Consider the following 27,897-nt stretch of genomic DNA (forward strand, 5'->3'; position numbering starts at 1 on the left):
TTTTTTTTTTTTTTTTTTTGGTCCTATTCCCTAGTTAGTAACTTCAATCACAAAGTACTTCTAAACCTACATTCTAAACTAAACACAATGTTCAAGTTAGGAAGCCTTCATTTCAGATCTGAAGTCAAAGAATTAACTACATGCCGTATGAAATTTCCCTATTTAATTGCCATCAACTAATTTCAAAACAATTTGTTTCACATTCAAAGCACAGCTGATCCAAATGGAATGTGGGAGCACCCTGGCCCATGAGTTTGGACCCAATTTCTCAGGCCAGTGCTGTGAGTCCCATTCGAGCATCCACTTGAAACAAGGGTGCACAACGTGAGGCAACCAGGACTTGGTGCCCCTTTACTGATCTTTCTTGAATCCAATGAGTGGGCACCATGTATGAGGGAAGCTTTCTGGTGTCTGTGGATGCCCAGGTTCTAGGGCCCTGCGTGCCTTCCCTTCCTTACCACAACCCCAAGAGCTCCAGAGTGGGTAGGAGTAGACTTTTAACAAAGCCACCATCTACCTTAAAAGGGGGAAACAATCAAAAAGAGACTATGTGCTTGACTCCGTTCCCTTTAAAACTTAAACCTAAACAATACGATACACATGTTAGCCTTGACTTGAGACTCTCAATGGACAAACACTTTGGATTAGGGCCGCAATGACATCAAACATAGACCCACTGACCCACTTACTGGAGATCATAATTGGGTTTGAAGGAAAAAAAGCTATACAAGTGTCACGGCCCTATAGCAGGAAGATTAACTCTCATTAACGTAAAATATTTTTAACTCCTTTTGTGGGAAAAATGTTTCATGAGGGCTAAGGTAATAGCAAAACCTCATTTAGAACTTTTAAGTTGGCCTTGAGGACGGAAACTCATCCAGGATGGGGAGTGGTGGAGGGAGGGCCAGCTAACTTCTATTTTCATTTACAGGGTGCCTTATTTAAATGACATTTTGATCCGACATCTTACTAAAAGAGTAACAACAGGGGAAAAAAACAAAACCCAAGTTGGCGCAATCAATAGAATGCTGAAGTCCTAATAAGACCTCCTCAGATTAAAGCAGCCCTTTAATTGCTCTGATTTGAAAGATTTTAGTTTTTTTCCCCGTTGCGTTCAATTCTTCAAATTCAGCCCCTATAATTAAGAGTTTAGAGAGTTAAACACTCTGGATTAATCAGGCAATAAATTTCCTTTCACTAAATGTTGCTGTGTGTACCCACATATACACATGCAACAGCTTCTAGATACAAGTTCTACGTCCTGGGTTTTACTTTATTTACCCACTAACTCAATGTGGGTGATCATTTTCAAATAGCCTTTCAGTTAGTTACTAGCCCGTCTCCCATCCCCCAGATTCCGGCCAGGCTGGGGTGTCCTCTGCCTTCCTGGCCGGAGCCCCCTCCCTAGTCCCATTTCTATCTGCTGTTGGCAAACCCTGAGGGAAGCAATCCATGTGACATAACTAGTCACAAGCCTACTTCATCTAGACATGGATCTACCTTTTCATCTTTTTGTGTTTGCCCACACATGTTTAGACTGAAATAGAAAAATGTGTAATTACAGTGGGGCTCTACCTATTTCCCTGGGTCTTTGTTTTCAGGGGGAACAAACCATCAGAGGCACAAAGAGCATGGCCCCCAGATGGGGAAGGCAGCCTCCTGCTTTCCACTGAGGTTCCACAGAAGCCTGAGCTCTCCTGGTTGTCCTGTCCACCTGCCCTAAAAGCTCCATTCAGCCACCATTTGATGAAATTCAGGGTTTCCTGGGAGCCCTAAGGCTGCACTCTCCCCACTCCCCTGCCCTCAGGTGGCAGGATCAGCAGCGGGCACGACCCTGGCCAGCCTGTCAGGAACCCCACTCAACAGCAGCAGAACCCCACTGGTGCTGTGGCTTCTTCCTGAGGTCTTTGCAGACCTCTAGAAGTTAGGAGGAGAAAATCATTCAGCCCAAGCATCAAGCATTTTGCCACCAGTCTGGGGATCAGATGAAAAGGAGATGTTTCCATGAGCTCCAGACCTCAGCCCTAGCCACAGCCGCGTCTCGGGGTCTCTGCACGCCGCCCAGGACTGGGAAAGCTGCCTCTGCCGCTTTCTTGAACATTCCTGCCTCTCAGTTGCCTTAGTCTCTACTACCTTCTCAGATTACGGCTCCTTTTGTGTTAATTACACTGAAAAAATGGAAAGAATGTCGCTGACTTTACAAAGAACACAAAGCAGGGTTGCCTTAAAACCTAAATACAGCCAGTTTCTCTCAGAAGGCCGACAACTCAGCTTTCAAACGATCCGCACTGCATGGCTTAATTGTAGATGGCCAATTCATTTAGTAAGACCCAGGTGACAGAAGGGCCCAGTGACTGAGAGGCCAAATTAAAAATGTATGCTGCTTTTGGGGGCCCCTTACATACAATGAGAAGATCTGATTAATGATGAGCTCCCCCCCCAACTCCCCAATCAACCCCAACCCAGTGCTTATTTGTAAATCATGACTCGCCAGCCACAGCAGGCTAACGTAGTGACCAAGGGGACAGGGCAGAAACCGAAGCCACAGCCAGGCAGAAAGCAGCACCTGTACTATGCAGGTAAAGACACACATGAAATGCAAGCCCAACTTCTCCCCCGCCCAGGGAAGGCTGTGGCTGCCCTCCACGATGGGAGAAGCCAGCTCCGGGAGAGACAGCCCCGGGAAGGACGAGCTACTCCTGCAAGCCAGACAAACAAACTATGGATGCCACCACCCCTCCTTCTCCGAAATCCTCTAAGGGTTAATAGGTGAACGGTAGCAGCTTGGAATGATTTATTTTTCTAAGGAACATTAAATACCGAATTGCTCATGCTGAAATAATACCACAGCTGTGACCCGTAGGGCTGAATTTTGGACACCGGCTCGAGTGACAGGTGGCCTAGATGTATGCCCAGCTTGGCTGAAGTTGTGATGCCCCACTCAAATTCTGCTCCCTCTTACCCCCCTGCCCAATTAATGGGTGGGGACTCTGGAGTGGGCCAGGAAAGCTAAGCATGTTTTGCCACAGGCACAGAAGACCATGTGTGCTTGGCTGTCAACAAAACGGCAGCCTCAGGGGAGAATGGAGGCATTGCTCCCTGAACGTAAAAGGAGAAAATCCAGACAGACCCTGGAAGGTGGGGGAAAGACAAAGGTGGGAGCAGAGTCAACAGATCGGAACCAAACCCTTCCAGGTTTTAAAGCAAACAGGTCTGTCCCTATAATCGTCTCTTGGAGGATTTTAGCAATTGAAGCGAGCCCGGGATTCTAGGAAATGTGTCACCAAAATTGGTATTATTAGAGGAAGTGGCACAAAGCTAGAAAGGCAGTCTAATCTGTAACATACTAATTATAGCTGTTTTTATCCCAGGGTTGCAGTGACCTAACACCAAGATGGAAGATCTCTAGAAGACTAGCCCTTCGCATATATAAGACATGAAGACCTTGGGGGTGGGCGTCATGGGGCAATGGCTTCACTGGGTCCCTTGGTCCTCTCTGGGGTGAGAAATCAGCAGTGACCCATGAAGGCAGCTGATTATCGTGGGAACTTGGAATCAGTGAAAGAAGTCAAGTGAGAAGCCAAGACCAATCCTTGGGAGTTCTGGGGGCGATGTCAGCAGCCTGGGAAGAGGGCAGCTCTGAAATGTCAGTCTGGCCTGGGAAACTGGATGATGCCCACAGGGTGTCCTGGTCTGCAGAGAGAAGGAAGAAGGCTAGGCTGTGTCTTGTCAAGCCAAGATGGATCCTACACAAGGCATTCCTTGGTCTGTCCCACTGACTGCCAAGGCCCTGGGTCCCTATCTTCCGGCAAGAATGGTGGCAGCCAGCTGATGGATGGAGGGCCACCAGCTCCAGAGGCTGCCACATCTCCCACTCTAGAGACTGATTCCAGAAAGTTCCAGTAAGTGCTTCTCACTAAGAGGACAGCTGAAGGTGTCGACCAATTTAAAGCTGTGTTAGAAACATTTTTTGCTTTTTATTCTTAAAAAGTAATCTCTGCCTTCTGAGTTCCAGGATTTCTTTAATAATTGGATCCCTAGAGCTGCTTCCAAAGCACAGCTATGAAAGAACTTTCAAAGGAAGTTGATACAAAACTTAGTTGGGACCCAAAGACACCAGATCTACAAGTTAAATGGGGTACTACACTTACTTCTGCCATTAAAAGCATCCCCAAGTCTAGAAAAACCTGACCCCAAATTCCTACCATGTTGTTATCAACCCAGGCCTCAGGGGGGCGCCCCAGAGCAGGGTAATTTAAAATCACGCTCAGCCTTTTAAAAAAAGTGAGTTTCTTAGATGGCTTTCTTTTAATTAAGTCAGTAAGTACTGGAAATATATCATCTCAATGAGCTGCTACGAGTTGGCTGGATGCAAAATGTGAAAAAAAAAAAAAAAAAGAACTGTTGACTAGCGTTATCCCCAAGGACACTTAACGCTTCAATCTTCAATATAAAATACATTGATATTTCATTTTCCTCGCACATTCTTAAATGTGTTAAACAAATGTGTTTTCCCCAACCTGGCGTAGCTATGTATCTGCTAGACCTACTGAGGTTACGGAGGGCAGAGAGGGGAATTCTGGAAAAAGGAGGAGGACAGCACTGGAACTGAAGGAAGGAATTCTGCAACGAACACCTAGTTTCTAAAATGGACGCCGAAGACAGGAGATTTGGGGAGAAAAATATACACGTCCTTTCTACAACGTGCAAAGCAAAACAGCACGTCTCGCAAATGAAAAATTTTTAAAAAGCTCCTTGCGGCACGTAGACCCCAGGGAAACAAATGAAAAAAATCACTCTAATTTATCGTAATGGAACCCTTGCTTAACCTTCCTCCCGATACCTGGTAATTCTGTGAAATCACTCAGCTGTCACTCTCCTCCTTTTAGGAACGTGACATTGATTTGTCTGGCAAAGACCCATTATTAGAATTCCGAGGTCTGCCTAATGGAGCTACTAATAAAATCTAAGTCATCACTTCTTGACCTTCCTCTCCTGAAATTCTCAGTATGGGGTAAATCGCTGAAAACACATTTCCAAGGTTCCGTAACTGTAACATAAAAATAAAGGATCAAGGCTGGGCGGTTTCGGAGGTCTGAGCACATCTAGGCTCTGCCCTGCCTGCGCCCCGGAGGAAAAGTAAGATGGGTCAGAGACAGCATCTGGGGGTAATATCAATGCTCTGCTTTGGGCTGAGCTGTTTGCAAATAGAAATGAAATGCACAAGACTGGAGGGCAGGAGGGAGATGTGCCAAGGGAGCCTGGACCTTTCTCCTGCCTCCCTTCCTCATCCCTTTCCTCTTCCACCTGCCTGGCTGCTGACCGCATGGAAAGAGCAGGAGAAATGTAGCCCGGAGAGTCGATATTGGCTATCCACATAGGAAAGAAAGAAAAAGAGAAAAGACTGATGATCTAGTTCTAGTTTTGGTGACTCTGAGATAAAAGGTGGTGGGGGGGTGCTAATCAGCTTTTTCTGAGAACCTGAATCATGGATATTTTTTCTTTTTCTATAAAAGCTATAATTTCTCTTCCTTAGTTTGTATTGATGGGTCTGAGCTGGTTGTAACCTAAGACAGAACAAGGGCCAGTGGCTTTTGCTGCCTCTAAATTCTAAGATGGCTTCAGGCACCAGAAGAATCTTGACCCTGCTGATGATGTTGCCAAGAGAGCCAAGCCGTAAAGATGTCTCTTGGCACCGTTCTGCCTCCCTGCGCCTGCCTGTAGGGACCCGCTTGCTACTTCATCTGTACCATCCCTCTGCAGACTTCCGGTGGCCACTGCAGAGAAAGCAAGAGACTCCAGCGTCTTGTTCATTGTCCTCCCTTCCTCATCCCTCGGAGCACAGCCTGGCTCCTAGGTCTGTTCCCTCTGGTTCCAAAAAATAAGTTTATCTACGGCTTTTGGGCTGTGTTGGGGTGATGTCAGGGTAGGTGGCTGGATGAGCTGTTCTTCTGAAATATTCGGGCAAACTGTCTCTCTGTAGACAAAACCACCAAATGCTTTTTCACGATTACATTTTGGACCAAACTGATGGGAGGCTTCGGTGGGAAGGAGACAAAAAACTCAAGTCAAGAAGGTCACCAGAACAGGAAATTTGTGGGCAATGAGAAGCAAGAGGAACAGCGGAAAGCATTACGTTTTTCTAGCAATGAAAATCTGAGTTTTCAGATGGTGTTAAATGACTCAAAATTTGCCAGAACAAAGCCATGGCAGAAAGAATGGATATTTTCAAAGGTTATATTGTTCCTATTTATTTGGCGATGCTGCTGCCCCAGACTGGCCTGAGCCCTCCTTTTTAGCACTGTATAAAATGTAAATGGTCTAAATTAAGAAGCCATCTAATCTTAACCAATATTAATTCTGACATGAAAAATGAGACCAATTCTCCAACAGGATTATGACCACAGCCGCCTGACAGTAACCGATCGCCTCACTGTATTTCTCAAAGAACAGGGTATTTACCCTTCTCCGAAGCGCCTATTTCTTTCAAAAAGGGGATGCAATCCTCATTCTGTCCTTATTCTGGCATCAGAAAGGCACCATCTCCTAAGGTGGTCGAGCCTTGACCGCACCCCACACACACACACTCTGCCAGCTTCTGTATCTTATTTGTCTGGTTTTTTTTTGTTCCTCCGAACTATAAAATCACTATAAAATAAAATACTCAAGTACCCCGAGAGTTGTAAGTCAGGATGTTGTCCTCCCATGTTTCTCCCTGCAGACGAACTGCCAGCTCCTAATATATTTTCCAAGCAGAAAGGGAGGGGAAGGGGCTTAAGCCTATTTTCCTAATGTTTCCCCCTCAACCGATTCACAGAAATCGGCACGATCGTGGAGCCCCCACCTCTGCAGCACGCAGAACTGCCGTGTGTCTGGTTAGAGCAAGGATCTGCACCTCGGCTTGGCTCAGACGGGGAGACTGCAGCGGTTCCGGGGGGAACCAGGGAACGGGGAGACTGCAGCGGTTCCGGGGGGAACCAGGGAATGAGGCATCTCAGCCCAGCCTGCAGCCCTGACCGCAGCCCCCGCCCCCCCCAGGATTCTACAGATGTGGCATTTTGCTCGTTAATCCCCTTGTTAAGTGCGAGAAATAAAGTGGTTTTACTCGTAAATGTCCATAATTCATCTACCACAAAGCCCTAAGTCCCCGCTGTTTCATTAGCCACTGCCCGTTAATAATCAAAAATTAGAAGTGTCTCCAGCAGCATGCCAATTTAGTGAGGGGAAGAAGGAGCCTCAGAAAAATCACAAATTGTTCGGGGGAAGTTGCCACAGAGAGTGCCTCCTTGGAGGGAAATAATGCCCCTCGGTGTTTAATTCAAGGCCGTGGGGCACTGGGCAGCGGCGGCGACATCACTTTTAACAGAGACATTGTGTAATTCAGTTACACAAAAGCAGCCGAGATGAGCAGGTTCGAATCATGTCTCCTGCTCTGTGTAATTCCGTGCTGGAGGCTTTGGAAACAGCCGGTACTGTACGCTGCATGGCATGAAAGAGCCCTAAAACAGAGCAGGGAGGTGAAAGGGAGCAGCAAATCAAGCCCCCTCCCAGGTCTGATGTCTCCCCCTCGGCTCCCTGCATCCCTGCGGACCCCACAGCTAACCTGGACGCCTCCTGCCCTCTCTGGCTTTACGTTCCCGTTCACGGCAGCTAAGGCTCTCTTCAGCTGGGAGAGAGTCTAGTAGCCACTTTTACATTTTTCTCTAAACGCTGCCGGACCAGGGTCCCAGGGCCCCCGTCAGGGGTGGTACAAACACCCCCCCCAAGGCTCCCCGGGGGCCTGATGCCTAAGGTCAGGGCAGCAATCACAGACAAGCCCGGGAGGGTGGCAGAGGGACAAGGGGATGCTTTTCCCTGATGCTTGCCCTAGCTGAAGGAGGTCTACCAACATCTGGCTCTCTAACCTTCTTCCCCCTCTAAAACATGGCCTCTGCGCATCAAAGCCTCAGTGCCCTGCTCTCCCTGCAGCTCCGAAGCCCCTGGAGGTCCATCTGGCTCAGGCACCTGAGTTTAAGGAAAAAATCATCATTTTCAACAACGGGCTGTGTGATCACTCGAAACCCCGCCGCCGCTTTCAAAGCCGGTGGAGCAGAACGCAGGCTGGCCTCCTCCTCGGGGTTAAAGTCCCCGCTCACCCCCACACCAGGGAAGGGAGAGGCTGACACCCAGCAGCTTGCTGACTTCTGTCCTGTGGGCCCTTCCTAGTCATACCGCACCCCTGGCGACTAACAGCGAGGCGTGCCAGACCAAGCTGGGGCCGGGACCCCGGGCTGCCGTGGGGCGGGGCGGGCGGGCAGGGGGGCCTCGCTCCCCCTCCCCGAGTATCCATCACCCTGGTGACAGGCGCGCTGCAGCTCGCGTCTCCTCCAGAGGTCCCTTCCCTTCCCCCGCCACAAGCCTTCTCTGTAAAAACCAAAAAACATCTTGTTCTTTCATCATAATTAAAGTGCTGTCAGGGAAAATGGCATGGCTGATTTTTGCTGCAGTTGAAATGACCCTCTCGTTCCTCTTCTCTCATTTGCTAAAGTGGTCCTTTCTCTGCCTGAAATCAGGCCCTTTGGGGATGGAAATTTTAGCTGGAAGCAGAGAGTTCTAAGCAGAATCCTAACCTTGAGAGGGTTGGGGGCAGGGGGGTGGGTGCGGAAATCGATGTTTCCAGCGGCCTCTCTCTGCGGCAAGGTGCGGGCGAAGCCGTGTCCACGGGCAGGACTGGTGGCGACAGCCACCTCCGGGCTCGGCTCCACACATGGCCCCTAATTACCAGTCATTGTCAGGGTGCACAATTCAGCCGCATGGGGAGGCCGATTCTCCCCGTGGACTTAGCAGAGGAGAAGGAGGAAGCCGTTGGGAGGAAGTCAATAGGTTCTGGAACTGGGAAGATAAAATCCGAATGCCGTTCATGCTCCCAGGGTGAGCGTGACTGTGTTTGTAATACCAGCGGCGGCCTGCGTGTTTGTGTTTGACATAAAGCTCGAACTTACACGCATAATGAAATGCCCTCCTGCCCCCCGCTGAGCACGGCCGAGCCACTGGGGGACACCCCCCCCAATCAGGGACACTGCAGCGTTTTGGGCTCCCGTCCTGGCCACGGAGTCACCTCTTGTTTTGTGCAAACATCACCGCAATCCCCTCGGCCATCGCAGAACTTTCTGCAAAGAGCCTTGCCGGCGGGGCGCGCGTCAACGTTTGAGAAAACAAAGGGCAGAAAAGAGGAAAAAACCGCGAAGGAAAGCAAAAAGAAGAGAGAGGGAGCCCACGGCCCTGAGTAGCACCGAGCTCTGCGGCAGGAATCTCGGACATATGTTCAAATACGTATCGTGTGAGGAATCATAATATTCATCCCAGCCTTCCACTGCGTGCGTTCCAAGGAAACTCGTATGTCAGGAGCTTTCAAAATTAGCTTAATTTCCTTTTCCTAAAGATCACACATCTTGGAAAGGCCCCTTCTGAGTTACACTGGGGAGCTTAACTGGCAGGCTTCGGGTTTCTGGGAGGGTATGCTAATACCGAGCAAGTCAAAATGGCAATCCAGGCCTCCCTCAATTGAATCATTAGCTGTTAATGCAGCTCTAAGTACCTGGAAGCAAAGGTGTGAAATCCACCGAGTGTCACTAAGCACCCGGTCCTCGGGGGCTGCCACACAGGGCAGTTGGGGGCTGTTTATGTAACATCCGGGCAGCAAGACTGCTCGGCCGCTGGTTATTTGCCGGCCTGGCCTCCCACCTCCTCCCTCCTTTCCCCCCCCACCACCCCCGACATGCGTTTTTTTTTCTTTTTTTAAAAAAGCAAAGCAACGATATAGCACTCAAGCCCGTCATTTCCTGACTGTTCTGTGTGTCATCACTGAGGATGCTGGAGGAAAACATGGGGCTTGTTATTATCGACCCGAGCTGGAATGAGTCAGGCACCTGAAGGCTTCAATCTGGACCTGACTTGGCCACTCGGATGCCCACCCACGACCCCCCCACTGCCAAGCGGAAGCCGGGAAGGCACCCTGACAGCACCTGGAGAACTGGGGGAGGGGAGGGAGGGACCCCAAGTCCTGCAGGGTCACAAGGGAAAAAAGCCGATTCAATGAATTCACTGCACTGGGGGATGCGGGGCGGGGAGAATTGTGGGGGGAGCCTGGGACAAGGGGTGGGGAGGGGAGTCCACTGCTCAGTTGCCCCCTCCCCTATCCTTTCCCTAGGCCTCCAGTTAGAATTCCGACCGTTAAAAATGTGACTCCCCGCCTTTTTGTTTTCCATCGGCCTCGCAGAGCTCTTTATTAAAATGCAAATTTCCCTTAAGGGTAGCCCTGTAAGCCTTTGCCAGCTAATGGGATTAACTGAACCGAACACAGCCACCTGCGGGGAGGTAAGGGGGCCCAGGGTCAAGTCTCCACTTCTCAAATATGCCAGAGGCTCATCTCAGAGGGCCCAGCACACAAAACACAGAAATCCCTGTTTCGGATCTCTTTCAAGGGGACTCTGAAGCCAGGGCTTGAGTCCCAGCTGGGGGAGCACCTGCTCACTGACTTCTCGTAGCCTTGATGCCCTCATCTCTGCCCATAATTTCTCTTGGGGTGGACAACACTTTGTTCGTGTCCTGGTAACGTGGCAGGCCAGCGCCGGAAAGCGACTGCCCATGAACTCATACATTTACAGAGCTGGCGACTTGTCACAAGGGATGCTTTCAAAGTAACCTGGGCGACTTGATTTTTCTGAGCGGGCAAGCAAGCTTCGGCTCAAGTCCTGCAAGGAATTTTCAGTCACACCGATGGCTCCGGCTGCCTCTCCGGTGCAAAGCGTTCAATGTTACAAACGGCGGGGGCTGAAACTCAACTCTGTGAATCTGAACTTTACTCCTGGAACAAAGACCAGTCCCTGTCATCTCGAGTTGCTGCCATTCAGTCCACGCAAAAGCGTGTCCCTGGTCTTACAGCTAAAAGCAAAGAATCTCTATCTGTAGACACACATTAAAAAATTGTGTTTTTATAAAAAGATCAGGTAGGTGCTGAGCATTACAGGAGGCCTACAGGTAAGATGCTCTTCCAAGAGTAACGCACAGATAAAAGTATTTGTTAAAGGAAAGCAGGAAATTAGTTCTGGAATTTGAGGTGTGTTTTCTTTCTACAGTGACTGGGAACTAACTGTATTACTTGCATACAGAATCTATCTGCATCAGAGAACAGGGAAAAGAGGCCCAAGCTCAGGGGCTAAGATGGAGGGCAGCTCAGGGCCTAAGATGGAGGCTGCAGCTAAGATGGAGGGCAGCTCAGGGCCCAAGATGGAGGTCTAGAGCTAAGATGGAGGGCAGCTCAGGGCCTAAGATGGAGGCTGCAGCTAAGATGGAGGGCAGCTCAGGAGCTAAGATGGAGGCCTGAAACTAAGATGGAGGCCTGCAGCTAAAATAAAGGACAGCCTAGAAGCTAAGATAAAAGCACTCTGCCTCCATCAGGACCTCTGGTAGCAAACTACGAGCACTTTCCCATCCCACCCTCAGAACAGGAATCCCACAGAAGATTCTAGGATTGGGTAGAAGAATTTAAGCCCATCCCCTGACAGTGTTTTGAGTCCTAGATCCCCGGCGGCACCACCTGGCTCCAGACAGACCAGGGAGGAGAGAGGGGCTGACCAAGGGCAGTTGTTTACACCAGCCCTGGGCAGGCCTCTGCAGGCGCCTGGGTTACACCACGGGAGAAAGGGCTCTTGGAGTCCCAGAGAGGAAGCCTGGTCACCCCACTACAACGGGCTCCATCCCGGCCTACTTACAAAGTTGAGGCCTCAGACTGACATGGAAATCCACATGGTTGGACCTGTCCAACACGGACACGCCATTGTTTGTTCTGACCCAGGTCGTTCTGGCGGGTTCTCTGTGACTTAACTATTAGGGGGCAATGATTTCACGGAGGCCCTGATTTGGCTTGCCCCACTAGCTTGGAGAAGTGTCGAAAGGTTTCTGAAGTCAGTTTTTTTCACCATCTGTCCATCTGCTCTGAACTGTTCTCTCTCTCTGCCCTATTTCATTCCTCAGCAGAGACTTCCTGGGTTCGTTCTGATCATAAGACCATCAAAGGAAGCCGCAAGTCTTATACCTTTGTCTTCCCCCCATGGGGAAGGGCACATATTAGGCACTCGATATGTGGACAGTGAACACGTCAATGAATGAATGAATGAATGAAAATGCCCAAGTAAAGGCAGACTCACCGACCCGGCAAGGATTTCATCCTTCTGAGAGGTTTGGCAGACACACTGATGCTACCGCAAGCTAAGAGATGCTACTAAAAAGGCAAAAAGAAAACAAAGCTATTTGGACATTCAATTTAACACCCCAATTAGGAGAAAACTTATCAGTGAGGGAAAATGGGTACATATGTACCAAGAACCAGGCCGTATTCCATGCTCTTTGCCAAGCTGGACATAATTCTGCATATGAGGTAAACCTCAGATCTGCCAATAGTCAAGAATTTGAAAAATTAATTTGTGACAACTGTTTTCATTTGGAACCGTGATTTTCCTCCACCAGGCATGTCATTTTATGCTAAATTCCCATTAAACACTTCCCAACAACCTTTCCCTTTCTCTGAAGAACAACCACGACCCCCCATCCCCCTCAAGAATTCCTTAATGTCATAGAAGGCCCATTTTATAAACATAGCTTTGGTGAGTCTCTTCTCTTGGCCAGGGGGACAGCCACTGTTGTCTCCCCCCCCCCCCCCGGCCCCTAACTGACCATTTGCTAAGTCTCGGAGCAGTACAAATTTAGGTCAAATCAATTAGTAACACATTTCTAACTCTTGGCACTTGGGAAGAGTGAGGACTTTTCCTCATGGAGAGAAGCTAAGCCTTGAGAGCAAACTGAAGCACGCTGAACCCAGCAAACTCCCTTCTGCCTCTGTGGGCTGTGCTTTTTTCAACAAACAAACCAACAAGGGCAAAAATTTGGGAGAACTGGGGTCTCACCACAACAAATTAGGACAAGACTTTGATTTATTTTTTTTCTTTTCACTTGGGTTAATGAATAAAGCGCAGGACGGAGAGGCAGCTGACGAAATATTTTCCCCACTAACTCCAGGAAGCTGAAGGTCTGCTCTGCTGTGTTGTTCCTCGTTGGAGCCTGAGAGATTTTCATCTGGGTGTGATGGTCGCTCTCCACCCGCCAGCACAAAGTCATCAATCTTGTGTCTCCTCCCGCAGAACCCTGCTCCCCCTTCTTCCTCCCCCCATTCTTCCTCACTGAATAGAATGTCTCCCCTCTCTAATGAACATACCCAGGAGAATAAAACTTGTTTTTCCAAAGGGGGGGGGTGGGGGCAGAAGAAAGGAAGGAAGGGAGGAAGGAAGAACAAAAAAGAAAACAATGCCTATATTGGGTCTGGCCGGAGCCAAATTCTCGAGGACACCAACCTGTAAACTTCTAAGGGTTTCCTCAACATCTGAGATGTATACGTAATGTACAGGGTGTTTGCTTTTAACTTTAGGATTGCCTTTGTTTTGCTTTGAGTAATTATCGAATCAAAGAACTCACGAAGACTGGATTTTTTTGAAGGATGAAAAGATCTACTGTGTGCCAGATTTCTTAAAGCAAAACTGCCCCACTGAGTGGGGCAAGGCATATGAAAACGGCTTGGGAAATCAGGTTGTGCTAGAAGGGGCTTAATTACTAATTTCAAAAAAAGAGTCCAGAAATCGAACAATCACTGTAGGACCGGGAGAGTAATGTGGGGCGGCATAAAGGGCCCACTGTGGGCGAGAGAAGGCAGTGGTCAGAACTCAGGCTCTCTCTCTGGCATGCACCCCTAGGCTCCCAGGTCCTGCCCTATTCAGTGGGCTCCTGGCACCAACATCGGGTAGAGGACGATACCTCCCCCTCCCACTCCTGGTCAGGCCCTCAGCTGTGCTGGAAGCTCCCAGGAGGCTGGCAGCCCTCCAAGGGCCTGTTGCCACTGCCCTGACTTGCAACTCGGTCCTCCCTTCTCCTCCTTTCTCGACTGGAAGTTCCCACTGGGCAGGCACTCTGTCTTAAGAGTTAAATTTACCCAAAGTGCCTTTTCTTTCTCTTTTTAAGACTTTCACTTGGTCTCAGTGTTTACGTTTTCACTGCCTTCTGCGCCTTCTTTCCTTCTGTCTCTCTTTCAACAATAAAGACCTGGCTAAGGGGAGTTGGTTTTAACTTTGGGGTGGGGGGATCGTTCTCAAGCACTCCGGTGTTTCAATGTTTCAAAAGCTCGGAGTAAAAACAAAGGAACGGGATTCAGATTCCTTTTCCCCTTTTCCCACCCCAATGGGAGGACAGAGCAAGCAGAAGTGGAAGGCACGATGGAGGACGTGGGAAAACCTCTAAGGAAGTGTGCGTGTGCATGTGCGCGTGTGTGTTGGGGGGGGTGGGGTACAAGCACAGAGTGGTTTGCATGCTGTGGTTAATTCCCTCTTTAGAAACATCCATACATCTAGCTGAAGAACAGGGGATAAGGAGATGTAAAATCAGGGCAGGATAAGGGTGGGGTAGGGGGATTTCCTGTCATACTATAAAGTCATTTTAACAATAAATACAACCTTCTGGGAGAAAAGGGGGAAAGGGGCCAGGGAAAGTATGGGGCTCAGATTCCCAGTCCTGTGGGCAACCTGAGTGGGGAGTCTGGTCACATGTGGGAGGCTCTGAGGTCCCCTGCCAGGAAAGGGGTGTCTGTGTGCGTGTATGTGTTGGGGGGCTGGGGACACAGGCAAGAAACCCAACAAACGAAAAGACCGAAGGCCCCCCAGGCCCTTAAAGCACAGAATGGTGGGAATGGCGCCAGAACTAACTCTCCTAGGGAACCAGGACAAAATGAGACCCCAACCTAAGCTATCCCTGAAAGGTGGGGCTTTTTTCCGTTTGGACTTCCACATTCCATCTAGAGAATTCTAAGTGATCCCACTTCCTGCGAGCCGGCAAAGCCATTTTGAGCTCTCTGCTGACCTCTGGCGGGAGAGGAGCTCTACGGGTCCCAAAAAGGTGTTCTAAACAGGGGCAGCCACCTGTCCTGTTCCCCAGTGCCCCCCCCAAGTCCTGAGTAACACCCCCGGGGCTGCCATGGTCACGTGCCTTGGCCAAGGTTCAGGGCTGGAAGCTGGGAGGTGTGGGGAGAAAAAAAAAAGCAAGAAAGGCTTTCAAGAAGCCCCAGAAGATGACGGGCTTAAGACAGGAATGTCGGAATAAACTTTGCTAACTTAAAAGAATTTTAATAGCAGGGTGGGGGAAGCTTTTGCCTGAAACTAACACATTTTATTCATTTCTTTGGACTCTTCAACTATAAAAGAGGGGAACATATCTAGGAATGGTGTGTGGAAGATAAGTTCTGCTGGAAAGGAATGAATTCCCATTGCAGGCCTCCCATGAGAAGCTCACGCCGCCCTTCACAGATGGATAAACTCAAGACTCATGAGGGGGTGTAAAGAAATGGCGAGAGGGTGCCTATTCTTTTTAGAACCAAGGAACATGGCCCCAGACGTTGTTAGCACTAGCTTCCCCTCGAGAAACTTGGCCTAAAGAAGGCAGAGGTGGCCCACCCCACATCCTGAGGTGAAAGGGGGCGGGGCGGTGGTGTCCCACCCAGAGGCACAGAAGCCTCTTCATCAGCAAGAGTGTCTTCAGTGCACTGTAGGTTTGTGGCACTGAGGAGTAGAGAAGGGCTGAAAGGGGAAAAAACCAAAGTTAGCCCTGAAATCTCAGAGACCCTGACAAACCCAAGGATGCCCTTGTAAGTAGGGGGAAAAAAACAAACCAAATCAAAACAATAGGAATTCATCCTCAGCTAGTACCTTTTCTCCTAAGAAAGCATTGAGCTTCCATCCCAAATTCTACTCCCTCATCTCCTTGTATCTTCCCATATTGTCTCAAATGCTAACTCCTCTAGGAAGGCTCCTTGGGTTTCCCTGGTAGAAAAGGGACCTCTGCCCACTTCTGAATCTCTTTTCTAGCCCTTGACTGGGGTGGGAAAGATGCACCACTCACCTCTGCTTCTTGCAAGGATTTCCCAGAAGTGGGTACTCAGAAATTATTATTTACCCAAGGACAACAAATAGATCTAAAATTTCCTATACAGTCGGCCATTTTGGAAAGGACCCCTTAAAGGTTGCTTGTGGGGGTGGGGGGCAGCGTACCCATGCTAACTAAACTTTGAGAACTAAAGTTTTAAAGTGAGGAGGACATCCCTCTCATTTTTCAGATGAGAGAAACTGGGACCCAGGACATTTGCCCAAGGTCCCAGAGTTGGTTCCCAGAACCATGGCACGTACCTGGGTTAGGAATTTGGAGGTCACTGTGATAGTGTTTTTCTGCCCTGGCTAAGGTGTCCAGAGCCACTAGTTAAAAGTGACAGGATTTGTCCTCAGAAACCAATAGTTCAACTGAAAATCCTTAAAACTATCCCCTAGGCCTTGGGGGTGGGGCCTGTGTCCCTGAGAAAGGGGATTAGGGGAGGGGGATGCCCAGTGGCGCCTTGGGTGCAGCCAGGGAGTTTTGCAAAGGCAGGCTCCCAACAGTAAGAGCCGAGCGCCATCTGCCAGCCAGCCTGGAGCAGTCTTGCTTTATTTCACTCTTTTCATTTCCCAGTCCCAAACAGTTGGGGAATCCCACCTCTTTCCCTAAAAACAAGCTATCTCCTGAGCCAAAGTCCCCCCTAAAATAAGAATATAATTGTTTAAAAAAATCTCAAAATTGAGGGAAAAGAAAAGGAAAGCCAGAAGGGAATAAGAATTCCCTAGGAGGCTGATTTCTGCCCCCACTTCTGAGCTGTGCGGACCTCTGCGGGGACAGCAAAGCCCCGATGGTCTTCTCCTTGACTTCTTCCTGCAGCATGAAAGATCACCTCCCAATTTGGAGCCTGCCTGCCTTCACATCTGAAGTCAGACCCCCACTCCCACCTCGGGGGAACCATGGCTTTAGGGCCAGAAAGAAAAAGAAAAATGAGTTCTCTGTCACCTGTCAACTTAAGTCTCAGGATAAGACATCTACAAGGGTTTTGATGTGCTCTACCCAGAATCCTTTTTTCAAGCCCTGCCCCACCACGCCACCTGGGGTCATTCATTACCTCCGCATACATCAGGTTGGACAAAGAGATACTGCCAGGCTTTCTCTTGGACCACCCATCAAATTTAAGTCCCTCCCTTGACCATGGCAGGACTCCAGGACTACTCCTGCAGAATCATCACAAAATGAAGGCTTGTCAACACTTCTAAGAATCAAACTTTGGCCTTTTCTGGATATCACTTGGCAAATTCATGGGATCCTTGAATAGAGCCCTAGAAACCACAAATGTTCCAGGAATGAGAATCCCCCACTAACCCCTAAACCAGAGCTGTCTTTCCACTGTCCTAGGAACCCCCAGGAAAGTTGGGGATCCTCTGCCCACCCCTTCCCCATCATATCAGACTCTCTTCCCCATCAGGGCAATGTGGGAAGACAGCAAGCAATAATCACCATTAGCACGTCCCATGCCAAACCACCCCACTATGAATGATTTCCTAAGAGTACTCCAGAATGACTGGATCCCATCAGGAAAATTTCCAAAGACTCCCACTTGGAAAGGGGAATCTTCCTTCAAGTGTCCATCTTAAAACCAGCCCTGGCCATTTGTGAAACAAAATGATCTAATATGCTTCCTTTTTAGCAGCAAGAAGGAAGAAATGAAAGCACACGCAAATGTTTAATTATAAATAGCTATTAGTTTTCTGGCAACCAAACTTTAAAAAATTTTCCCCTAATGTCTGGCATCTGTTTTTGGGTTCTGTCTGGAGTCTTCTAAGTATTTCCTTGGAAGGATGTTGTACTTGGTCCCAGGCAAAATGTCAAAATCAACATTCAAAAAACATGCCTTGGGTAATTTCAAGGATTCTGTAATAAGGATGTGTTAGTTAGGGGCACTGCACTCAGCTAAAGTCGAAACATATAAAAAAATAGTATTTTTAAAAAATTTACATATCCGATGTGCACTTTATTGAGCTAGTAATCACTTTCTACCCCTGACCCTAAAGTAATCCTAATAACAAAAGCAAAAGTGTTTAAATTCATATAGATAGCTGTGGGTGGAAACTAGTTATTCTCTTAATTCTTTTTTCCTTCTAGATTTTGTGATTAACTTAAAGATCACAAATTCCAAACGCTTTAAGAAAAAAAAACAAAAAAAACTTCACTTACGTATCTTATACGGAGAATGTATAAGATCTAAGAGCTCTAGCAGAAGACCAGATGGGGACAAAAATATAAATATGTTGGGCTTAAAGTACAATAAAGAAGCAATAATGTCTTCTATAACGATTAACTGGGGGAGAGGCTGTTTAGGTGCAAGGGCCGGGGGGCGGGTCAGGCCACGGTTTAAAAATGAAATCATGATTTAGTCTTGTTATGATTATTACAAGAGATGCTGGTTACAGACTCTGCCCTAGGATGGAGGAGGTGGCATTGACAATCTTACCCAAGACCAAGTATAAGACTCTTGATCGGGGAATGTCCTTGGATCATGACTTCTACTGGCACAACTATGTTTTGTTTCCCAAAGATCTTATTTTACCTCTCTCAGGTAGTCATTGAGAGGCATTCCTTCCATGGGTGCCCACCAGCCCACAAGGTCACTTCCTGCCTTGAACTATCAGTTGCTAAAAGTTATGGGTCACTTGCATGCAGTTGGGTTGGCCCCTGTGGCCCTGGGACTCAGGTGACCCAACTAAGAGCCTACATCCTTGTGTGTGCCCAGACACTACCAATTAAAGACTCCATTAATGTTTTGCGGGATACGTGCAAAGCTGTATTTATAGCCACCTGAGTCCTAGCCCCGATTAGCCTGGCATCCTTCTCTCCCGCTGCAGAATGACTTAATTTAGTACACACCAGACAGAGGGAGAATCCGCAGCCTGCTACAAAGGCTCCTAAAAGAACCTCTAAGTGGTAGAGACGATCATGTAAGGGTTAAAATCTATTTAAGCCTTGATTTATCCTGGCCCACTGATTAGCTATGAGACTGACTTCGTTAATCGGAGTCTTAGACCAATTCATTACTTACTTCCCTGGGATAATTCCCTTTTCTATTCTATTTAGGGTCATCTGGGTCACCTTCTTTTCCACAATTTTTCGGAAATTACTTCTACCCAAGAATGCAGGGTCACCACCACAGTGGCAAACATTTCTGACTGGTCATTAGTAACTGGAGTCAGGAACCTTCTCTCTGAAGATATCTTTTCTTTTTAAGGTGCTCGAGTTATGACATGTGTGAGCTCTACCTTCCCCAGAATTTGATATTGATGTGTTAGGGCAGTATGTTATCAACGGGGATGATGCTGTCCCCCAGGGGACACAGTTCTGATTGCCACACTGTGTATGTACCTAGTGGTTGTGGTGGTGGTGGTGGTGGTGTGTGTGTGTGTGTGTGTGTGAGAGAGAGAGAGAGAGAGAGAGAGAGAGAGATGGAGGGACAGAGATGGGGAGAGAGAGAGAGGGAGTTGGAGGAGAAAGAGATGGGCATCCAGTAGGCAGAGGTCAGCAATGCTGCTAGACATCCTTTAGAGCCTGTATGATAAAATATCAGTAGACCTATTAAGGAGGACCTTGTGTTAGATATGGCCCCCTAAAATCCCACCACCTAGCCAACAGGGAGATGTCACCACTTAAAAAAAAAAAAAAAAAAAAAAGAGGCTGGGTCTGACTAAAGCTTTGGGGCCTATGGATTGTGGGCTCCGTCCTGGGGTGGGGGTGGAAGTGGAACAGGACCCTCCCCACCCCTGCTCCCTGGCCCCTTCCTCTCTCATTTAATCACAGATACGACACCTTTTTTCTGCCTTACACCGTCTCACCATCTAGTGGCCAACCTGAAGTAACAACTTACCTTCACCACCTCTGGGCCCCACTACAGTCAGTCACCCAAAAATTCACACTTGTGGGGAGCAGTGGGTGGGAGGACCCCTGAATGACAGATTTGATTTTCTTACTGTGCTCCTTATGCATCTTGTAGGCCTACTGGACCCATATAGCCAGAAGCTGTCAGGAATTAAGATGGACACTTTCCACGATCTGAGAAGCCCAAGAAGGCCAAAAAAACTCAAAGGACTGATAATAAATGAGGTTTCACTTTTTATAAACAAGGACCTCACAGGCTTTTGCTTAAGTCCTTCGGACACTAAGGAGTTACCATAGACGACCAAAGGGGATGTGTTCACATGGTCCCAGGTAATTAAGTACCCAGACTCTTCCCAAGTGACACCATCAACTCTCTGTCGTTTTCAGTTGGACCCAGGCTGCTGAAACAGGCCTTCTCGGCCCGGACTCTAGCATTGCCACGTGACTTCAGTTTGGGGCATTAATTAGGATGAGCGTTAGACCTTCTTTCCAAAAATCCTACAAACTTACCTGAACGCAAGCTCCCTGTTTAAAAAAAAAAAAAAATCCCCTCACAGTCATCTGCATGCTAGCCATTGGTCTGACGAAAGGAAAAACTGTTCTATTTAATAATTAGGAACGAGGAGGGAGGTGACAGAGTCTGTTGACTGGGGGAGGTGAGAGCTGTGTCAGTCAAGGGCCTCTAGGCTGCCCTGGCCTCCCTGGGAGAGGCCGCTGTGGTCTAGCGGGGACGGGAGCCGGATCACAGCACTCCTTTGGAAGTGGGTACACGAGATCTTTCTTCCCATTATCAGCTCATTAAAGGCAGTTTAAGGTACTTACTCTGTCCCACACACCAAATGTGTGTGACAATGTCGGAAACGCTGACTGACTCATAATAAGTCTGGGATCAGATAACAATTTATACACCTCTCTCCTCACCCCAAATTGAATCATTAAGAAGCATTTAGTAAGATCTAATGTTCAAGTTAGCATGTGGGCAGAGCTCCACAAGTCTAAGGCTCCCAAAGTCTCCTGAGGTTTAACAAATTACCCTGTAGTTCAACTTGGGGTTTTCCCTCTAAGTGAGTACAACAGAAGCACACTCCCTTCGTTTTAGTGATTCTGTCACAGATCAGTTCCCTCACGTTCTTCCCGTGGTCCAGTCCCCAGTTCCTGCCCCGGCCACAACGGCTCTGGTAATTCTAACGTGAAAGGGGGGCACCGTGTGCTCACTGCTTGTCCGAGACCCAACTGAGCATGGGATGATCAACAATCATTAAACATCAAACATTGCTTTTTCTTGTTGTTCTTACCTCATTCTTGGAGGTCTCATCTTCAATTCCCACTGGCTGGACTGCTTCACCATCTGGCTGTTGGGAAGGGAAACTAAAAACAACTTTTTTTTTTTTTTTTGCATGTATAGTAAACATAGAACAATTTGCGCTCAGGTCCCTGGGTTCAACCACGGTACAGAGTTGGTTTACAGATTGGAGGATAATATAAATAATAAAAAGAGAAGGAGGTAGAGAGGGTGGGGAATAGGAAAGGGGGATGGGGGAAACTTTTTTAGGACAAGTAAAAACAAGGTCTCTCTCCTCATCTTCTCTTGGCCACGTCACTCCCCTGAGAAGGGCTTCACACAACCATAAATTTGGCAAGGTGTCATCTGTCTCCTGTTAGAGCTGACCCTTATCTATATAGTATGTACAGAGAGTGTACTCTGAAACGTAGAGAAAGAATGGGTGCCTAGTACCTTGAGAATTTACAAGTTAACAGTCTCATGGGGAACATAGAAAACAAAGAAACACAAACCCTAAATTCTTACTTGGAGCAGGGAGACAAAAGTCTAAGAAAGTTTCTAGAAACAATGGTAACCATATTTTGGGCACGGGCCTGTGCCAGATACAGGGTTGAGAATTTCTAGAGGGTAACTTCACTTCTGGTATCTGGCCCTCTTTTTAGAGGAATTGTGGAAAAACAACATCTCTTCCTCTGGTTCTTTTGGAAATGCCCTTCCTCTCCCTCATTCAGAGGCTCCCTGGCCTAGCCCTATGGTAGTTTTTATCTGGAGCCTCCCACCTGTCCCTTTCACTTTTAGAAAGGCCGCTGAGGATTTGCTGATCCTCCAGCAGGACTCTCAAATAGAGACAGACTCGGGCTGATTCCCCACCCTCCCTGAAGAGGTCAAGGTCTCACGCCCAGGGTGACCACAGGCCAGAACAGGAACCTGATGCGATAAAACCCCTTTCCAGTCTAATTCAAGGAAATTTGTCAAGGAGGATGTCAGCAGAGGCATAGTCTCAGAGTCCTTGTTACTGGGGGACACCAGGGCTGGAGGGACGGCGGCAACCTTGTCCTATCGATTGGCCCAGCCCTTCCTATGTTGAAAATTGTGAATCTTCCTGAGAAATTTGATTCTGAAATGGACAAGCGGCTTGTTAATTTCACATTCCACTAGGAACCCCAGGAGGCACAAGATGGAGGTTTGGAAAGAACCCCTTTGCCACCAGCTCAAGAAATCAAGAAGTGTGGAAACCAATTTTAATTCTATTGAATGAAAGGCTATTTCTGTGTCTCCTGAAAGTTACTTTATGTAGAAGCATTGGGGTGCCACAGTTTTGCTGGGGGTGACAGTGAGTTCTATTTAGTGGGGAAACTGACTCTGGAAAATAGCAGAGGCGTGACAGCATGAAGAATTTCAAATCTAGGCAATCAGACTACCTTCTCTTAAAAAATACACTTTTTTTTTTTTGCTTAATACCAACGTTCCTGCATAAAATCAAAGGTGATTTCTAAGACTATGAGGTAACTCTTGCTAAGCTAAGTAGGAATTAAGCCCCAACAAAAAGTAAGGAATACTTTTTAAAAAAATCACTGTGAAGAATATCAAAACAAGAGTGATTTTAATAGGGTTACTAGATGCAGGCCGGGATTTTAAGCCGTCTCCTCCTCTAACACTGCAAGTATAGGGAGCCAGGCACTGAAGCCCACTTTTTAGTATTATTGTCAATTATTATTATTATTTATTATTATTATTATTATTATTATTTTAGTGGAACACTGAGTAAGGAAAGCTTTAGACCCCACTGAAGAAAACCACAGAGGTTGCCTAAAGGAAACCTGTGGCTGAAAAAGAACAAAGCCCAATAAACAAACTAAGGCTACAGCGTTGGCAGATGAGTTCAAGCAAATGTGGAAACCAAATATCCCCCCCAGCCATGACAGGTATGTCAGAAACGGGGGGCTCACGTGTCAGGTACGCTCAATGGACATTTACAACCGGAGATCTGCTGGGTCTGGCTATCCTTCAGAAAGCAGAAGTGAGACACCTGTCATTTGACAAGGGATTTGAAGAGCACGCAGCACACTCACCATCGTGCTTTACATTTAAATAATGCTTTGTGGCCCATTACCACATTTTTTGTTAAGCATGGTCTTATCTGAGTTAGAAACTTTTGATTCCTTCACTTACCTCGAAGTCTTTGAGAAAAAGTCCCTGACATTTAATCTCTGAGCTCTCGGTTTATTTGCCTATGACATGGGGTTCTACCACATTTTTATTGCCCAAGGCTGTTTCAAAGGACAAATGTGACTTAGATGAAAGGCTTTTAAAACTACAATAAGAATGTGGTATCATTATGCATGATCATTACTATTACTGGTTACTATACCTGAAGGCAGTGAGGCCATCCCTTTCAAGTCAGGAGGGGGTGTGCAAAAAGCCCAGGGACCCCACTTTTCTTTGCCTAATACCAATTTCCCATGATAGACATAATGTGGGCAAATTATAAAAATGAACCTACTTGTATAGAAAACATTTTTTTTTTTTGAGAGAAATCTATGGGAAATTGGATTTTAAAAGGCAGGGAAGAATTTTGGCCTTCAAGAGGCATAAAATACTACTGGGGGGACAGAGAGGGAAAATCATAAAAGTCTTTCTTAATTCTAAAGATTTGGTGGCCTGATAAGCTATGCCTTTCCCACTGCACCACAAAGCTCAGTGGAGGCATTCTGAATACGGAAAAAATTGCTGTACTAAAGAAGAATTAGGAAAAAAAAAGCGCCTCTTCTGCATGATGAAATGCAATGCATCAATATTGTACCTGGTAGCATAAATAAATTATCATACAATTAACTGCAATTCACTGTATAAATAAAGTGTCATGGCAAGCTGGCCATTATTATCTATAGCATTTGCCTGCACAGTTTTAATAAAATGTAGCAGATACTAAAAAATTCTACTCTGCCTGCCCCTGCAAGTCTTAAAAAAAAGGGGGGGGGGAATCATACCCAAATTGGGTTTCCAAAAACATGGAAATGGTCTATTCTTGAACAGTCAAATAAGAAAAAGTCTTCATCTCTTACAAATTCTTACAAATTCTAGAATTTTTATAGTCATATTTCACAAGTTATTGATTATCTATCTATCTCCTTAAAAAAATTTTTCCCTATAATGTGGTTAAACTGTCTGGGCAATAAAAATGGAAACAGCACACACACACACACACACACACACACACACACAGAGCTGTAAAGCAACAGATGAGCGTACATGTCACAAATTAGTGACCATATGAAAGGATGCTCTTTTGACCTGCATTTTCAGTGGTAGGAATATATGGATGTCTTGTTTTGTGTCAGAATCGGACTGTTAGCTAGAGGTCTTGTCCTAAATGTAAGTCCTCATCCTTCTTCTCCCCCCTCCCCATCAGTAGCTCAGACCCAGATGGGCTACCTTTCTTGTCACTTTGCCAAATGAAGGCTGGTCGGAAACGAACTGTTTTCCCAAACCGCATTACGGCAGCAGGTAATGCCAGCTGTCCTGGCTCAGGCTCGTGTCTCAGATGCCTGAGTTTTGGTCTTCTTGACCAGAGACTCCCTGAGAGCAGAATCAAGGCAACTGCAGGATAACCCCAGCAAATTTCCTTTTATTGAGGTTAATTTTGCACTCTGTACACAGAACAAGGGTGAGCAAGGTAAACCTCTAATATTCTCAAGGCTTGGCCCCAGACATGGACTGATAGTTTGCTGCAGGGTGGGCATAATCTGTGGTTTAAACCCCCAGTCCTGATTTAAGTGGACTGTGCTTTCCAAACCCCCACCCTCCAGAACAGAGGACTCAAAACATGGCAAAGGAGACTAGTGGAGATCTGCTGGGAAAGCCTCATGTCCCAAATGAGACAACAGAGACTCCAGCAAGTAAGGGACACTGCCAACTAGGGGGCAAGTGGACACTGTCACCTGGCTTCCTGTCTGTATCCATTTGTGTCCCCTCCCCATCAGAGGTCAGTGTCCTAGAACTAAGCTCAGAATATTGAAATGGGACAGTTATGGCAAAAGCAGTTGCCTGCAGGACAACAGTGCATTGTCATCTAAGGCTCTGGCTATAGTAGGGTTGGGACATCCCAAATTTAAAACTGCTTCCATTCTGTATGTGATTAGGAAAACGATGACATCATTATTTCCCCGCGTGGGTGTCACTAAAATGAGCGCCATGTTTTAAACTGTGATTTGTCAAAGACACACATGTCACAGAAGCCAAAGGTTATTATCCATAATGTCATTACTAAAAAGCATCACACATTATAAAATATTTAGCTAACAAATGTAGCCCAGCTTTAGAAATTGTGATCTTTAAATCCCTTGAAAGGTTCTAGAGAGTGAAATAAATTAATATTGTGGAGGTTCACTTTTGAAATTTTCATTCATGCCACACATTTAGACTCTTGTTAATTGCTGCTTTGATGGACTGTGGCACAAGGAGCCAAAGCCTCAGATAGGAGCCAAGGCCAGGCTGGAGGAGGGGCAGTGGGGGGAGTGGGAAGGGCCAGAGAGGCAGGGAGATGGAGAGGAGGAGGGGGTTGGGTGGGTCGGGGGAGAGAGTCCTAGAGGGGCCAGAGGACACCTAAAGGTGGGAAAGATGAAGACAGAAGGAGAGGAAGGTGGAGGGCCGCCAACGTACCAGATGTGGTTATGAACACAAGACCATTTTAATTTCTTGGTATCCCAAGTCCATTTGAAGAGGATCTTACCTTTGATCCTCTCTGCCCCAGCTAAAGCTGCTTGAAAAGATTCACATGCAAACATTTACATATTTCACAAGTCATGGTCAACAGTTTTACCACATTTCGTCCATATACTTAAAATACACTGGAAACATTTTTAAAAATTTTTTTTATTTTAATTGCATTTCAAAGACAAGACAGCATCCCACTCCCAACGCATAACAGTCTTTTTAAACCAAGCCCCTCCTACTGTACTCTTTGTAAAAGAGGAAATGATTGGCTTACCTCCGGCTCTTCCCTAGGAAAAAAATTATTTCATATTTTTTAAACACAGCCACGCCCACCCTCTTGGAACCAGCCCCATGTAGGTTTGGATCCAGACCTGCCTGTAGCAGATTAAGAGTGTTCTCCCCCCTCCTCCCACCATCCCCCCAACAGGTGAGCTGAGTTTGTGCAGAATACTGAACGCATGTGTGTAGCCCCGACGCCCCAGATACCTGAGTGTCTGGTTTTTCAACCGTAAAGGCGGGAGGGTTTGGCGAACGAATGAGAAGTGAGGAAACGCTTAGCGCAAAGGGAAAAAAGAGAGAAAGACATACAGAAAAAAGGTTATGGAGGCCAGCAAGAGGCGGCCCCCTCTCCCCCGCGCCAGCAGCCCAACACACTCCCCGAGATGTCCCACCACCTTCTCCTCCGCATTTTTCGCGCCGCCCGCTGCAGAGCGCCCGCGCACAGGTACCACCAGAGTGTGCAAAACACGGAAAGTTTTTGCCCGCGCCATGGCGCAAAACACAAGACAGCCCGTTCTCCAGTACGAGTACACAGTCGGCGGGTAATCTGGGGGTGCCAGGGATGCGAATTGAGGGACACTTGAGCATATCATGCACAGGCGGACACAATATGGACACCAACACACACCAACGACAAGCTGTCTGAGTCCAAGCAGCAGTGCCAGGCGAGGCAGGGGCGCACCTTCCCCAACGACCCCAGCCCACCATGGCCCCAACCGGCCTAGCCTGGGGAACCCCGGGGCCCCTCCCCGGCAGTTCCTGGCTCACCTGAAGCCCCCTTCTTTCTTGCCGGCCCCCACCCCTGGACTGGGGGCATCTTACGGTCGCTGACGCTGGCTTGTCCAGCCGGAAACGACCCTCAGTGTTGCTCGGCACCACTTTTCTCCCTGGAGGGCACATACTTCCACCACCCAAGCCCAACCGAGGTCCCCTCCCGCTCCCAGGGCAAAGTTAGGGCCCCTCACTGGAACTTTCTAGCAGTCTCTTCCCGCCTCGGCCTGGACCCCCCTCCTCCCGCCGCCAGGCCCTGAGCTCCACCGGGCAGCCCTGCCACCCCCTCCCGGGGTCCCCCGGCAGCCCTGCTCCCCGCGGGCAGAGTCCGCCGCATTACCTAGAAGCAGCAGGCGGTGCGTACACATGTACCCCATCTTTTCCTCCTGGAGTTGTTTGTCGATGAGCTTGCTGCGTTTCTTCTCTGCGCGCTTCTGGGCGCGCTTCTCCAGGGCTTCCTTGCGCATCTGTCTGCGCTTCTCCGCCAGGGGAATCTTCTTGACCTTGGGGCTGTGCGAGGCTTTGGGCTGTGGGCTCTCAGATCGGCCGAAGCAGCCCCCGAAGGCCTGCACGAGGAAGTTGCGGAGCAAGTTGCGCCGGGGCTTTCGGCGGCGGCGATTTCGCCGGGGCTGCAGCCAGCGGCGGCATCCGGAGGTCCCATCGTCGGACTCATCGCTGCTGTGGTCGTCGCTGCTGACCGACCCCTCGTCGTCGTCGCGGCTGCGGCCAGACCTGCCCCGCCAGGCAAATGCGCGAGTAGGCTGCGGAGTAGGCGGATCGGCAGCCTGGATCTCGGGGCTGGGGGGTCTAAGGAAGCGGAGCTTGGGTCGGGCTCCAGACGCAGGGGCGGCAGGGGCTGCCCGGGCGGCAGGAGCAGCTGCCCCGGCGGCTGGAGCGGCTGGGGCGGCTGGGGCGGCTGGGGCGGCTGGGGCTGCCCCGGCGGCTGGAGCGTCAGGGGCGGCTGGGGCTGCCCCGGCGGCTGGAGCGTCAGGGGCGGC

General features: G+C 48.2%; 1 protein-coding gene across 1 annotated transcript in view; it reads right to left on the reverse strand.

The window, feature by feature from the left end:
• Window positions 1-27,897, reverse strand: part of GNAS (GNAS complex locus) — a 54,027-nt gene that overhangs the window by 24,839 nt on the left and 1,291 nt on the right. Inside the window, 3 exon segments of the mRNA XM_032878889.1 lie at window positions 26,897-26,944; window positions 26,947-27,015; window positions 27,240-27,897. The exon segment at window positions 27,240-27,897 is cut by the window's right edge and continues 10 nt beyond it. Coding sequence (XP_032734780.1) covers window positions 26,897-26,944; window positions 26,947-27,015; window positions 27,240-27,897 — 775 coding nt within the window.

Source organism: Lontra canadensis, unplaced genomic scaffold, assembly GCF_010015895.1.
Source record: "Lontra canadensis isolate GAN:19392208 unplaced genomic scaffold, GSC_riverotter_1.0 scaffold65, whole genome shotgun sequence".
NCBI lineage: Eukaryota > Metazoa > Chordata > Mammalia > Carnivora > Mustelidae > Lontra > Lontra canadensis.